Here is a 14,641-nt window from a genome sequence, read left to right on the forward strand (position 1 = left end):
ATATACACATATTCAAAATACAATAAGGCATTTTTATTCTCAAACATAAAAGCTACACATACTTAATTATAGAAATAATCCACATAAATAACAAATACAAAACCAAAGAAAACACAATCAAGAGAAAAAAAAAGAAAAAGAGAAAAAAAAGAAAAAGAGGAAGAAAGAAGAAAAAGAGGAAGAAAGAAGAAAAAGAGGAAGAAAGAAGAAAAAGAGGAAGAAAGAAGAAAAAGAGAAAAAAAGAAAAAGAGAAAAAAAAGAAAAAGAGGAAGAAAGAAGAAAACTATTGATTCAGCACTAAATACATTGATCAGTCACACACCATTGAACCTACTTGTGGCATTAGAGCTGGTAATAATGAGAGGAGGGCATTGGGGCAGACAAGCACCTACAAGGGGCACCCCCTGACATCTCAGTGAGGTGAACTGCTAGAATTATAGTCTAAACATCAATATACTGACCGACACAAGCAAACAGATGAGAAGGAAATAGAACATAGGTAGTAGTGGTAGTAGTAGTAGTAGTAGTAGTAGTAGTAGTTTACCTTTTGTGTTTGACCTTTTGACACCAAAGATGTGACAAGATAAATGGCAGTGTCTTTACATTTCCAGTTGGCTGTTGGGTTACTGGAGTATTGCTGAAATATGGTACAGATATATAAGAGAGAGAGAGAGAGAGAGAGAGAGTGTGTGTGTGTGTGTGTGTGTGTGTGTGTGTGTGTGTGTGTGTGTGTGTGTGTGTGTGTGTGTATATATATATATATATATATATATATATATATAAAATTGAAGATATTACATCAATACTAGACAAACATGTTACCATTGGCTGAAGATGATACTCCCAACCAACTAAACAAATGATTGTTATAAGCTAAATACCAAATTGAAATACAGAGGAATAAAAAAAAAAAAAAAAAGAGAACTGAATTGGGGAATTCATAAATGAAAATATTATAATACCAACAGCAACAACAAACCTGAAGTAAAGCTTGGATGTATTGGGAGAAGTTTTGAATGACTGGTTCTTCAAAGATCTTACACAAGGCCTGCACCAGATCACAAGCAGCACGCCGCCGTGTATCAATATCTACCAAATGAACAAAAATGGTGATGAAAGGAAAAAGAAATATACAACTACCATTTAAGCATCTTAACACCCCTCTACATCCCTCTCACCTCCATCCCCCACAACACTCCTACAACCTCCAACATCACTTATTCACTCCCCACCACCACCACCACCACCTCCTCTATAACTACCAATGTTTCAATAAAATCCACCAGCTCCACAAACTCTACCACCTTCATGTCTTGTACAAGCAAATTCAGTTGCTACTTCTAGCATGCTGAGAGGCCACATAAAGGAGCCCCCTACTGGCCTAGGACATGTGTTTCTGGAGAAACCACTTATTATTCACAATGATTTCAGTTCACTAAGTTGTTAATGAGGGGCAATAGACAGCATCAATTCACTGAAAGACTGGTGCCTGCTCCTGTTTGAGTGCAAGAAATCACACGAACAATGGACAGGGATAAACAATGGACAAGGATATAACTCTGCATAGAGGGACAGTGAGACAAGAGTACAATAATGACAGTAGGAACATGAACAAAAGAGTAGAGTACAAAAGCACAATGAGAAGATAGAGTATTATGGCATGACACCAGGAACAAGAGGAACCGAGTACCATAGTCATGGACACAATGATGCAGAAATAGAACCCTGAATATGGGAGTATACGATGATGCAGAAGTGCAACATGAGAGACTTAGGAACCATCATCCTTTAACGTCCATTTTCCATGTTGGCATGGGTTGGACAGTTTGACAGGAGTAGGTAAATCAGAGGACCGCACCAAGCACTACTGCCAGTTTGGCCATGATTTCTGAAACTTGAAGCCTTTCCTGACACCATTTTTACATGATATCAGCACTGGCAAGGTCACCTTGTAACTTGGGTTAGGGTTAGACAAAAAACCCCAACTAAGAGGAAGTTTGGTAATGAGGGAGATGGTTTTTGTGTCAGGTGATGAAAGGTTAAATTGCGATAGACGGACAGAAGCAGGTTGTTGTAGAGGAGGTAACCTCAATATACAAGGTGAATGTTATGACAATAAAATTTAAAAAAAAACAATACAACATAATTTCACAAGAGTCCACCAAAGCAGCTTCAAAATATGACACAAAGTACAAGAATGTTGTTGGAGTTGATAATAATGAAAAGCACCCACCTGATCCTTCAATATCTCGACGAATGTACTCCTCTGGGTTGTCTTCAAATAACTCTTCATCAGCCGCTAGTTAGATATTGGTAGAAGGTAAATAGAGGCAAAAAAATTTTAATAAACATACTGACATATCTAGTCTTGATAATAATAACTTACAAAAATGAAGAAAAAGGGTCAGTCAATTATATTGACCTCAGTAGTTGACTGGTACTTTATTTTATTGACCCTGAAGGTGATGAAAAACAAAGTTGAACTCAACGAGATTTGAACTTAGAACATAATATGTTATAACTAAATACCAGAAGGCATTTTATCTGTTGGTGTAATAATTCTGCCAATCCAATTATCACAAACTTAGGTACTAAAAAAGGGAACAATTTATTCAATGGATCTCAATACTTTACTGAGGATATTTATTTATCAATAGAGGGGATAAAAACAAAACAACATAAGCATATTTGAAATTTAGAACATTAAAAATTAGGTTATTTACAAAATTATTCATAGAAATTCTATTCTAACAATATGTTAAAAATCAAATTTTGCTTCTCAACCACATGATTCCAGTTTTGGAATCTTAAGCAAATGTCCATTTATGACATAATCTTAGGGTGACTAACGCCTTCTGAGTGGAACTGCCAGATGAACATTGAAAACCTTGTTATATGTATACCGTAATAACCGATGTAATTTGCACAGGTGATTTTTCAGGATAAATTTTTTTTTTTTAAATGCTTCTACTCATGTAAAATTCGCACCCAAAAGTTTTCAGAATTGCCAATATGGCCAGGGGAAAGAGGTTTTCAATTCAGTTGTATTTAGCATAATTTTATCTACTTATAATTAGATTTTATTGAATTTTCGTTAAATAAAAATAATTTCTGTTTAACAGGTATCACATTGAAAGCTATTAAATTACAAAGTGCTTGCGTTGCCTTTTATATAAATAAAATCAGTTTTGTGGGACTGACACAGGTCAGTCCATTTTACTCACTTGGTATACCCTCCTCCTCCTCCTTCCTCCTTTATGAAACTGACCACAACAGTCTGCTTTAGCCACTCGTTATACCCTCCTCCTTCCTCAACGTTAACATTCCAATAATAAAAATAAATAAATGTAAAATATGATGCTGATTGTGTGTGTGTGTGTGTGTGTGTTTGCATGCATGTAACTGTATGAGACTGTGTTTAAGTGTGTGTTTGTATGCGTAACTGTATGAGACTGTGTGTGCTTGTGTGTGCGCACACGCACGTACCTGTATAAGACTGGTTGTTTTGTGCGTCTCCGCATAACCGGAAATAACCAAAGTATTATTTAACAAATTGTGAGCATGTATATATGATACAATGACGGAAATTGTTGTATACAGTACCAGGGTGCACTACAACTTAAAAAAAAAAAAAAAGATACCATCAGGTGTACTGTTGGCGGATTTCAGGAAGCATGGAAGTTTTGAAGGATGTTGTGTCTCGACAGCTAACAACTGATGCGGGTAGTTTATTCCATGCCTCAGCAATTCTGAGCATGGAAAAAAGTCTTCGAAAGTCATGGCTGCAGTGTTGTTTTTTTGATTTTATAAGCATGTCTGCGAGTGTTTGTTACATGGAATTCAGAAAGGTTATTGTTGGAAAGATGGTAGAGAATTATTTTACATATTGTTGTGGGCTGAATGGATCACCAACATCCAAGTCTGTTTTTATTCAGACCAGAGGACCAAACCTCACTAGTACATTTCCTTTTTGTGTCAGTTTTTATAGCTGAATGCCTTTCCTATCAACAACCACTTTACAGAGTGAGGTTGCCATATCTTCATACAGTTGAAACTGGTGGCCAATCAATGTCACTCTATTCTTTTCCACTGCAAAAGCAACAACAACAACACAACAGAAAATAATAAATAAAAGGAGAGGGGAAAAACTCACTGCGGAACTGCATGTTGGGAACAATGACTTTCTCACAAATACTCCCAAGGGTGTTACTCTCTTCAAACAGTTTCTTGTAACTTGGTCGTTCTGCTACTGACGCCAAAAACTGGATAGCATTGCTAACCAACTGCAACGGTTGGAAAATTTAAGGAGAATATGAATTTTGTGAAATTAATGAGTGACTGAAAGAGAGACAGATATTTATTCTAAAATGAGAGTAAGATATACACAAACAACAAGTTAAGAATGAAAAGAGCAAGACATGGCTGTGGGGTTAATAAGTTGGATTTACAACTGTGTGTTCATAGGTTCTAAAACTTCTACATTTCTTTTGGCAGATCAATGGCAAATGGAAACTAGTTGGAAGCCTGTCATTTGTGTAAGTATGTGTGCTCAGTTTGTTTTAGTCATAACATCTAAGGGCATACATATCCTACATCATCATCAGCAGCAGCATCATTTAATGTCCAGTTTCCATGCTGGCATGGGTTGGACGGTTTGACTGGAGCTGGTAAGCCAGAAGACTGCACCAGGCTTCACTATCTGTTTTACCATGATTTCTACAGCTAGATGTCCTTCCAAACACCAACCACTTCACAGTGTGGATTGGATTCTTTTTTACGTGGCACCAGCATTGGGGGGGGGGGGGGGGGGGTCACAAAGTAAATCGTAAGACAAAGATCTTTTGAGCAGGAGGGTTGGAGGAGATAGCTTTGTACCAGGTGACAAGTGTAGTGGGTGCTTTTATGTGCCAGTCAGGCGGAACTGGCAACAGCCACGCTCAAAATGGTGTCTTTTGCATGCCACCTCCACAGGAGCCAGTCCAGCGGCACTCGCAATGACCTCACTTGAAGGTTTTTTTCACGTGCCAGTAAGGCGATGATGGTAACGATCACACTCAAATGGTGCTATTTACGTGCCACTGGCAAGGAAGCCAGACAGCTGCTCTGGCAATGATCACGCTCAGACGGTGCTCTTAGCGCTCCACTGGCACAGGTGCCAGTCATCGAATTTGGTTCAATCACGATTTCGATTTCACTTGCCCCAACAGACACAAAAAAAAACCCCCCTAATAAAATCAGTGACAGTTAAAAATCTGCTTAGAATTATTTACTAGCCTGTATGGTCTGGCTAAGTCAAAATGGTTTTTTGTATTCTTCCTTTCTACTTGGAGAGTTTAAATGTAGTTATAAAAATATGTCCTTCTGTTGAAATGAAATTTCAGTAAATTTCTATATCTTTGTTGAGGATTGCTCTGCATTTTACATTTGATGTAATGTTCGCATTGCTTAAATAAATGGAGTCGCATGAAACGATCGTACTGCATTAACTTTGGATATCCGTGTTGCTTATTTTGATTTTAATCACCTTATTTTGAAACTGTATGGATAATACCATACTTAATTCTGGTGCCTAAACTTAAGTACCATATTCACCTTGAATCTAAATTATATATATATATGTGTGTGTGTGTGTCTGTCTGTATCCCCCCCCCACCGTCACACCGCTTGACCACTGGTGTTGTTGTTTACGTCCCTGTAACCTAGCGGTTTGGCAAAAAAGACCAATAGAATAAGTACTAGGCTTAGAAAATAAGTCTAGGGGTTGATTTGCTTCGCTAAAACCTTTTGCGGCAGTGCTCCAGCATGGCCGCAATCAAATGACTGAAACAAATAAAAGAATAAAAGAATAATATAAATACTAACAAGGTCATACTTGACTTGTTGTCCTGTAGTGACCAGAAGGTTCCAGATAGCAGTCACAAAGTCTGGAAGATGAGGACCAAATTCTTCATCATACTTTTGAGCATAAAGAGTTACATTGTCACAAATTTGGGATTTCACTTGTTCTAGGACACCAGCTTCATCTTCATCCTGTGCATATATATATATATAGAGAGAGAGAGAAGCGAATTAGAGAAACATTTATGAGGGTAGAGGAAGAGACATTCAGTGGTAAAGAGAAAAGGAAGGCAAGATGATTGCAGCTCAATAGTCCTTGACTAGAGGTCTTAGGACGGATCAGGTTAAGCTGAGGTCACTAGATGACCTAAATACAAACAAATTCTACTGTAGCAACAATTAAAAAAAAGAGCCATCTGTTTACCTGTGTCTGTAACAATTTATTGTCCACTTGCAAGAGAGTTTTGAAATGAGCCATCCATGTAGCCATATTGTCCTCAAAATGTTCTGGAATATCCTACAAATAAAAGTTAACACCATGACACAATATTTGCACCGGATAATTTGTCTTCCATTTTCAGTCTCACATCCCCACACAATTATATATAATATAAGGTAAGCCTGCACTTGCCCTTAATCAACCCAACCCACTATTCTCCTCATCACTCTCTGTCCCATTTTCCTATTCTTCGTCTCAGTGGTGAGGGTCGCCTTGTAACTTGAAAGAGTAAAGAACAAGTTAGAAGGTGACTTCATAAGTGCTGGTGCAATGAAAGAAAACACCCGGTACATACCAAAGTGATTGGTGAAGTAGGAAGAGCACAGGGCAGAGAGGACTCTTCCTGTACTGAAGGGCAAAACAATTTCTATATTACTGAGGCTACCAAAAAATATGCACCCTGTATACTTTGTGAAATGGGTCAAGGGTTAGAAGAGGAAAGACACAAAAATCAAATGTAATTGGAGTGGGATGAGGGATGACAAAGGTCGTGTAGAGTGGAAGAAGACTTACCTGATAGTTTAAACTATAAAATATTTTACACATGAGAACAATGGAGCTGAATATAACCTTCAAGGCAACAGGGTCATTACTGTGGTTCTCAGCCAATTGCATGGTGGTCTAGGGATCAAAGAAAGAGAGAAAGTACAGTAAGTAATAATTACATCATGGAACACAATTCTAGCCATTTAATAACACACAAAACTACTGAAATAACTTAATTCCATGAATTCTCAAAATTTTCTGCAATGACCAAGTTGCAGTTGGGCTACGAAATTCTTAACATTTCAGGAAATTTCAAAAAAAAAAAAAAACGAATAAACAACTTGTGTATTATTAGATGGCTGTTCTATAATGAAGGTGCTTCAGTTTCAACAGTCAGTCTCAGATGTAAAGTTGCTATACAATTACAACTCTGAACTATATAAACAGGTTTCAGTTAAAATTACTATTCCAACTTCTACCTTAATTGCAGCTATGAGCTGAATTCAACATTTGCTGAGTACATTGGACTTTTCAAAATCTTGGGGCCATGGAAAAATTCATTTAAATAAAAAGTCTTTCATATAGAAAAGGTTGGGAACTGCTGGTTTACAGTCACTCAACCAACAAGAAATAGTAGCAATATCCCTCTCCAAATTACACCCTACCATCTTTAAAAAAAACAAAAAAAACAAGGACACACTACATAATGCAGTCTTAAATATTCTTGAAAAAAAAGGTCCTGCCTGGAATGTCTTGAATTATAAGTCTAATCTGGGAGTAAACACAAGAATATAGATGCAAAAAGAAAAAAAAAACGTCTTACAATAAAGAGCTGAGTAAATTGGGCAGCAAAATTATCCAAAACAAATTTGATCTCTGTCCAAAGTTCCTGAGATTTGAATTCATGCCGATATCTGGAATATGAAGAAACACAGAGAGGAATATATACATACGTGTATATACATATATATATATATACTTCTAATATAAGGATAACATTTTTCAAAAACGATCAAAAAAAAAAATCTATCAGTGGCCAGCATATTAAAATACCTTTCAAGGTGAAAATATAAACAATTACAAATAAGGGCAAAAGGAAAAATTTTCTATGCCAATATGATGAAAAATAGGCTTTAGACCGTCAATCACCACATATAATATTTTTCACTGCGTGCTGAAACAAGGAAAGCAAACCAGCAGAAATTTTAGATATATTTGAGGTACTTAAACATACTTGTGACTTTGCATCTGCTTTTCCCATGGGTATATGTGAGTATTCCATTTATTTCTAATCATGTTTCTTGCTGAAGAAGGAAGAATCCTTGTAGATTAATCCAGAAATCAGATTCAGGAATAACGAATTCAAAAAAAATTTCTGCTGGCTTGCTTCCCCTGTTCCAACATGCTGTGGATTTATACTGAAAAATATTATATGTGGTTAGATGATCTAAAGCCTATTTTTCAGCATAGGAGCAAAGAAATTTTTTTCTTTTGCCCTTATCTATAATTGTTTATATATATATATATATATATATATATATATATATATATATATATACCAGGCTGAGTATGTGATTAGTGAAACGTGTGGTCGAGCATTGTCATGAAGAATGATTGGCCCTCTTCTGTTGACCAGTCTGGGACAGAGGAGTAGCAGTTTTTCGTTAATTACAAACATGATACAGATGAAGCTGATAACTTAGTGTTTGATGAGGAACAGCTCCAATTAGACTTTGCCAGGGAATCTCTAAACAACACCATGAATGATCTTGATCTGTCACTAGTCAAGATTCACTCAGTTGCTCCACATTCCAAGACTTCTCTTTATAAGAGAAAATGGGTAAGAACAATAGAGGGAACAGTGGAGACAGAGAGTATCCTCAAAATATACAAGTCCAAGAAGCATGGAGTGTGGTAAAGGTTGCCAGAAAATCTAACGCAGCCCAAACATCCTACAACCCCAAATGACCTTAGCCTGACACTTACCTTTTGAATAACGAATGTGCTGTCCTCAGAATCCCATTGACAATATGGAAATCTCGGCTGACCAAATGTTCAACCATTTCACGGATTAGGTCTGGCCATTTATCAGGAAAGTCTTCTCGACCAATAATACTAATGGCATCACTCAGCTGAAACAGAACACATGTGGCTGTAAGTTACACACTATACACACTTACATGTATAAAAAAACACACGCTACAAGTCATGCATATAAACATGAGTAGATACACATACGTAAAAACACCTATAGCTACAAGTTATGAGACATACACGTATACATGGCTGTGTGTGTTAAGAATTTCACTTTGCAACCAACTGGTTTGGGGTTCAGCCCACTGCACAATCCCTTACATAAATGCCTTCTTCTACAAGGAGTGAATTTGGTAGGCACAGGCTGTAGGAAGTCTGTGTGTGTGTGTGTGTGTGTGTGTGTGTGTGTGTGTGTGTGTGTAGGAATACTGACTACCCACAGCTTTGCTTAACTAAAATGATAATTATGTCTGTCTGTCTGTCTGTCTGTCTTGTTTATTGACATTATTGACAGCTGGGTATTCTGCACTTTCAAAGATTTGAGAAATAAAACAAATTCCTTATTTGAAAAAGAAACAAAGATTGGCAACAAGAAGAGCATTCGGCTATGAAACCCTTCCTCAAATAAGTCCTCATCCTCTCCACTTTATCTACAGGGTTAACAAGAATGCATTTGTCTGAAGCCAACAAACTACAGAGACATCATTTAGTTGGCACAGCTCAAATAATGACAATTCCACACTCTCAGGCCAAAGACCAAGTTCCTAAAATGTTGAAGTCTACACTGGAGTACAGTAACTGATCTTAGAACCCTTGTCAGCACACGCACACACAATGATGGTGATGATTAACGTGATGATAATGATGAGGAGTAGGAGGATGATGATGATAAGTATGATGACAATGATGCCAAAATAACAACAAAAACTCTCCATACCTGGTTCTGTATCTGTTCTGGTGTTTTCAGCATCAAATCTACAATCACCTGCTTAATGGCTGTCCTGTCTGAAGCATGGATTTTGTCGGGACTGTCATCAACCTGTCGACAGTGAAGAGGGGCTTTAGAGTAGACAGCGAATGCATGTATTTCTAGAGGACAGAATGAGCAAGTAATATTATTTCACTGTGGTGTGGACATGGCTTACATCCATTCAGAGTGGATATAAACAAAACTGTGAACACAACACCATTTTGTGCACAAGTGAACAATAGCAATACAGTAAACATTATATCTCAGCACAAGCATGGCTGTGTAGTTAACAAGTTCAATTCACTAGCTCACAATTCAGAGTCTGAATCTACTCCACAGCACTCAAAGCAAGTATCTTCAATCATGGACTTGGATTAACCCCACACAAGTGAAATTTATTCGAGTTCCATCCTTTTGTGTGGCACCTTGGACAAGGTAGCTTCTGCAGCCTTGGACAAACTGGTGCTTTGTGAGGAAAATTTGGTACATAGAAATTGAATGGAAGCCTATGTATACCTATACATACAAAAAGGACACATTGGAAAAGATAGTTAAAATAAAAATGGTCACATTACAACTGAAATGATTATCATGATAGGTTTGCTTCTTCTGGACTGACTTGGTGTTAAAACAAACAACTACATACATATGAATATAAGGGTCTCTGTATCTGCACAGACCTAAGCAAGGTCTATTTTTTTGTAGAAGACTGAGAGTTGCCCAGACATACAAGTCTTCTCTTACTGATATTCTCAAAAGGCAAGGGCACAGTTTTAAGGTTAATACAACTTGGTACCAGTGTTGCTGCAAATGTTGTTGTCAGAATACCAAGAGCCAGAGCAGATACTGCAAGGCATCCAGTGCAACACTCTAAAAGTCCCCCCCCCCCAATCCACTGCCCACATTGAAACATTTTCATCAATCCTAAAAAGATAAAAGGCAAAGCTGATTTAGATGGAATTTGAACTTAGAGCACATAAGACATTCTATCCAACCATCTAATAACTCTGTCAATTTGATGTCTTAGATGAATATATGATGCAGAAAAATACCTGTCGCCAGTTTCTCTTGATATAATTCTTGAAGGTCACAGCTGCACTAAGACGGATGTGAGCATCAACAGAATTGTCTAACAACTTCAGCAACAACATAGGGTAGTTTTGGTTTATTTCAACAGATTCCAGAAACTTCTCAGCTGAAAAAGAGAGATTTCCAAATATTAACAACAGAGAGAAGAAAATAACTCTGGGAAATGTTATGTATACTAAATACAGACACAGTAACATTTCATACAAGTAATAAAGTGAGTTGAAAAACTACAATAGACTGAGATTATCCATGTAATTAATTGACAAAAATTTCCTCTAGAAATGCTTAAAATCTAAAATGGGGAGGGAATGGATGAGAAGACAAATATAATGAATGAAGAACAAGGGTTGGTAAAAGGCAGGGAAGAGTTGGTGATGACTAGGGATCAAGTAGTATTTAGGGTTGGATGTAGTGAATGTAGAGGGGTAAGAGATGGTTTAGAGACAGAGAATGAGGGAGTGAACGTAATAATTGAAGAACAAGCACTGAGGAATGATAACCAACAGAAGGTAGGGAAAAGCAGATGATGACTAGAGACAGGAGTGTTGAACAGTGGATGCAGTGAGTACTGGATGGAGGAGGGGGTGATCAACAATACATATGAATTAGGAGAGGTAGGGGAGAGTAGATGATGATTGACAGTAGAGAAAGGGGTGAAGAGCAACAGCAGAATAATAATAACAATGATACAACAGACAGAGGAAGCATGAGAGAACGAGATGTGTGGTTGGGTAAGATGCAAGAGTGTGAGGGGAGAGCAAGAGATGTATGAGTGGTGGAGAAGTAGAAATAATTTGTGGCTGAGAAGTGTGTTCAGTGTAAGATGTAGGTGAAGAGGTGTAAATAATGGAAGATAGATATCAAGTAGAATAATTTCAGGAGGTGAGAAAGATCAGTGATAGCAAAGAAAAGCTGGTCAAGTACAGTTCTTTCAACATTTAATTACAGCAGCAGAATACTACAGTTAGGTAGGTAACAAAGAGATTCACTGAGATGGGGCACATCATCTCATGTATTACATGTTGCCAGTCCCGTCATCTCTTCTTGAAGTTCAAAGTCCTAGGATCAACCATCACCATTTCATCCCATGTCTTCCTGGGTCTCACTTTTCTACAAACTCCATTCACATTAAGTAATCAGCACTTCTTTACAGATCTGTCTTCATCCATATGTACCATACCAATGCATTCTACAGTCTTGCACACTACATCTGATTCTGCTTGTGCCCAATTTCCTTTCAACATATTTGTACTGTCATTAATGCATACTTACACTAAACATCCAATAGAACAAACTAGCTTCATTTATTTTCAGTTTTCTAAAATGGTCTGCATTCACAGCTCATGTCACTACTACACAGTATTGCAGTTCTAATGCAAACATCATACGATCTGCCCTTCAAGGAGACAAAAAAGGACTTTGTTTCCAACAGTAGTAGTAACCCCTTCAACTTTTTCCAACCCATTTTTACTCTGGCTATTATACTTTCAGAGAAACCACTTCCACTGGTAATTATGTCTCCTAGGTAACAAAAGCTATTGACTATTACAACAAACCAACCTTTACGTCTGGTAGTGACATCTGAGCTTAAAGTTTCCTGGAGATAATTAGCAAGGGTGATTAAATTTCCTTCAGTCACCTCCATTGTGGATATCTGAAATTAGAGAAGAGAACAAACAAAATTGTGAGAGAGAAAACAATAAAGTTTAAAAAAAAAAAAATACTTTACTTTATTCCATGTCTTCATATGCTGAATGGCTAAGCTACAGAATGCAAACACCACTGCTACTCAAGCAGTATCAATGTAAAGATATGCAGACATACACAACAAGCTTCCATACAAGGTACTAGTCAACCAAGGTTGTAGTAGAAAATATTTGTTCAATGTGCATCTCAGTGGGATGGAACCTGAAACTCTATGGTTGAAAAGAGAGCTTCTTAACCACACAGCCATGTCCGTACCTTAAGTTACAGTTCCTTTATAAGCAGTTATTAGCTCTATAGTTGCAGCTGTGGTTGCGTGGTTAAGAAATTCTGGGTGTAACTAGAATAGTTATCCTATTAAAAAAAAATCATCATCAGTCATCATTATTGGACTATTTGTGTTTGATCTGGGATTATCTGAATGACTTTAAGCATTGCTTCGAATGGCAATTTCCAGTTGATTGGTGGAAAAAGAAAAATGTTTTTAATTTGAGTTGAGAAAAATTCTCAGCTGTAGGTAAATAATATATTAAGGCAGATGTTAAATGATGATAATTTTAATATTGAAATTCTAATGAGGGAGATTCTAAGTGGTTGCCTTGCTTGCTAGAATAGTTAAATCTACCTTGTCATACATGACACTCTGAAATTAGTGAATATGCAGAGTGCAGCAGAAAAAGGTCCAAGATTCACCATTCTTGGCAAACATTTCTTCATCAAATGCACAGGCCTGACTGACTGGTAAGTAGTTTGCTTCCCAACCACATAGTACAGGGTTCAGTCTCACTGTTTGGTACCTTGGACAAGTGTCTTGTACTATAACCCCATGCTGACCAAAGCCTTGAATGGGTTTGGTAGGTAGAAACTGAAAGAAGCCTATCAAAAACTTTAAGTTTTCTTTGAGACTGACTGCATTGAAAAAGTAAAAACTATCTACAAATAATTGATATTTTTTTAATGCTAAAAATGAGTGTTCCTCTGCATTTTATCTAATTTCTGACTGATGTATATAGCTATAATTAAACTTTACAAGCTTATTCCACTTTCAGTTGTCATCATATTGAAACTCTTTAAATTTAAGTTGACTTATCAGAATCGAAAGGCATTTTTCAAAGAAAAAATTATTTAGGATATTTACGATTTTCTTTTGAAAAGAAAAATGTGTTATATCAAAGAAGAAGAAGAAATTGGAAAGAAGTTTCAAGTTAAAATTAAATTGGATGTACACAATATTTAAATGAAACACACTTCAAGATTCATAAAATAAATGAAGTTTGTGTCGTGAGCAGAAATGTACAACATACTGATGTGTCAAGAAGAGGCTTTCAAAGAAATGAGAAGTGTGTCAGCAGTGAAGGAAGTTGGAGCATTGGAAATCTGTGCAGAAATAAAGCCTAGAAGGAATGGCAACACTCCAAGATTGATAGAGGGAAGAATAGGAATTATCCTTCAGCATAGGTCCTGGCCCAGATGATTGCAAAAGAATGAGCTCCGTTAAAAGCACACAATGGCCAGGTTGTGTTAAACTAACAGACAAGATTAAATCTGCCAGCCAAGAACACAGTATGCAAAGAGCTGAAATAAATATGACAAAGTAACTAGATCGTAGAAGTAATCTTATCACTGGGTTTAACACCACCGCCGAACACCTTGGACGCATTCAGTCCAAGTCTCTCACCAATCTTAGAGGGGCAGTGCCTTCCCTCATGACCAAAAAGAGAAAAAAATCTCGTCCAGGGCCCTAAAAATTCCGACAATCCACCATTCTTGACTGGTACTTGATTTTTATCGACACTCCACTTCCGAAAAAAAACGAAATACAAAAACTGACTAAATCTTAAGAATTAATAAAATATAAACCAGTTATATATCAGCATCAACTCAATTGAAGGCGCCACATTTCAAAATGAATCACACGAATTCGCATGAATACATCTACAGGATCTGAAATATTTTCCATTTACTTTTTCCCCATGTATTCTTTCTGATGGATATTTCTTTGCGATGGCATGGCCGAAGCA

At 37.0% G+C, this 14,641-nt stretch overlaps 1 protein-coding gene across 1 annotated transcript in view; it reads right to left on the reverse strand.

Moving 5' to 3' along the window:
* LOC106875001 (exportin-2) overlaps window positions 1-14,641 on the reverse strand; it is a 31,309-nt gene that overhangs the window by 16,004 nt on the left and 664 nt on the right. Inside the window, exons 2-13 of the mRNA XM_089341882.1 lie at window positions 12,477-12,570; window positions 10,880-11,022; window positions 9,795-9,896; window positions 8,810-8,955; window positions 7,647-7,737; window positions 6,851-6,958; window positions 6,263-6,355; window positions 5,863-6,030; window positions 4,154-4,283; window positions 2,234-2,299; window positions 980-1,089; window positions 545-637 (exon numbers count right to left, since the gene is read on the reverse strand). Coding sequence (XP_089198008.1) covers window positions 545-637; window positions 980-1,089; window positions 2,234-2,299; window positions 4,154-4,283; window positions 5,863-6,030; window positions 6,263-6,355; window positions 6,851-6,958; window positions 7,647-7,737; window positions 8,810-8,955; window positions 9,795-9,896; window positions 10,880-11,022; window positions 12,477-12,561 — 1,335 coding nt within the window. The 5' untranslated portion in view covers window positions 12,562-12,570. The remainder of the gene's footprint in view (window positions 1-544; window positions 638-979; window positions 1,090-2,233; window positions 2,300-4,153; window positions 4,284-5,862; window positions 6,031-6,262; window positions 6,356-6,850; window positions 6,959-7,646; window positions 7,738-8,809; window positions 8,956-9,794; window positions 9,897-10,879; window positions 11,023-12,476; window positions 12,571-14,641) is intronic.

This window comes from Octopus bimaculoides, chromosome 25 (assembly GCF_046866305.1).
Source record: "Octopus bimaculoides isolate indiv1 chromosome 25, ASM4686630v1, whole genome shotgun sequence".
In the NCBI taxonomy this organism is placed as follows: Eukaryota; Metazoa; Mollusca; class Cephalopoda; order Octopoda; family Octopodidae; genus Octopus; species Octopus bimaculoides.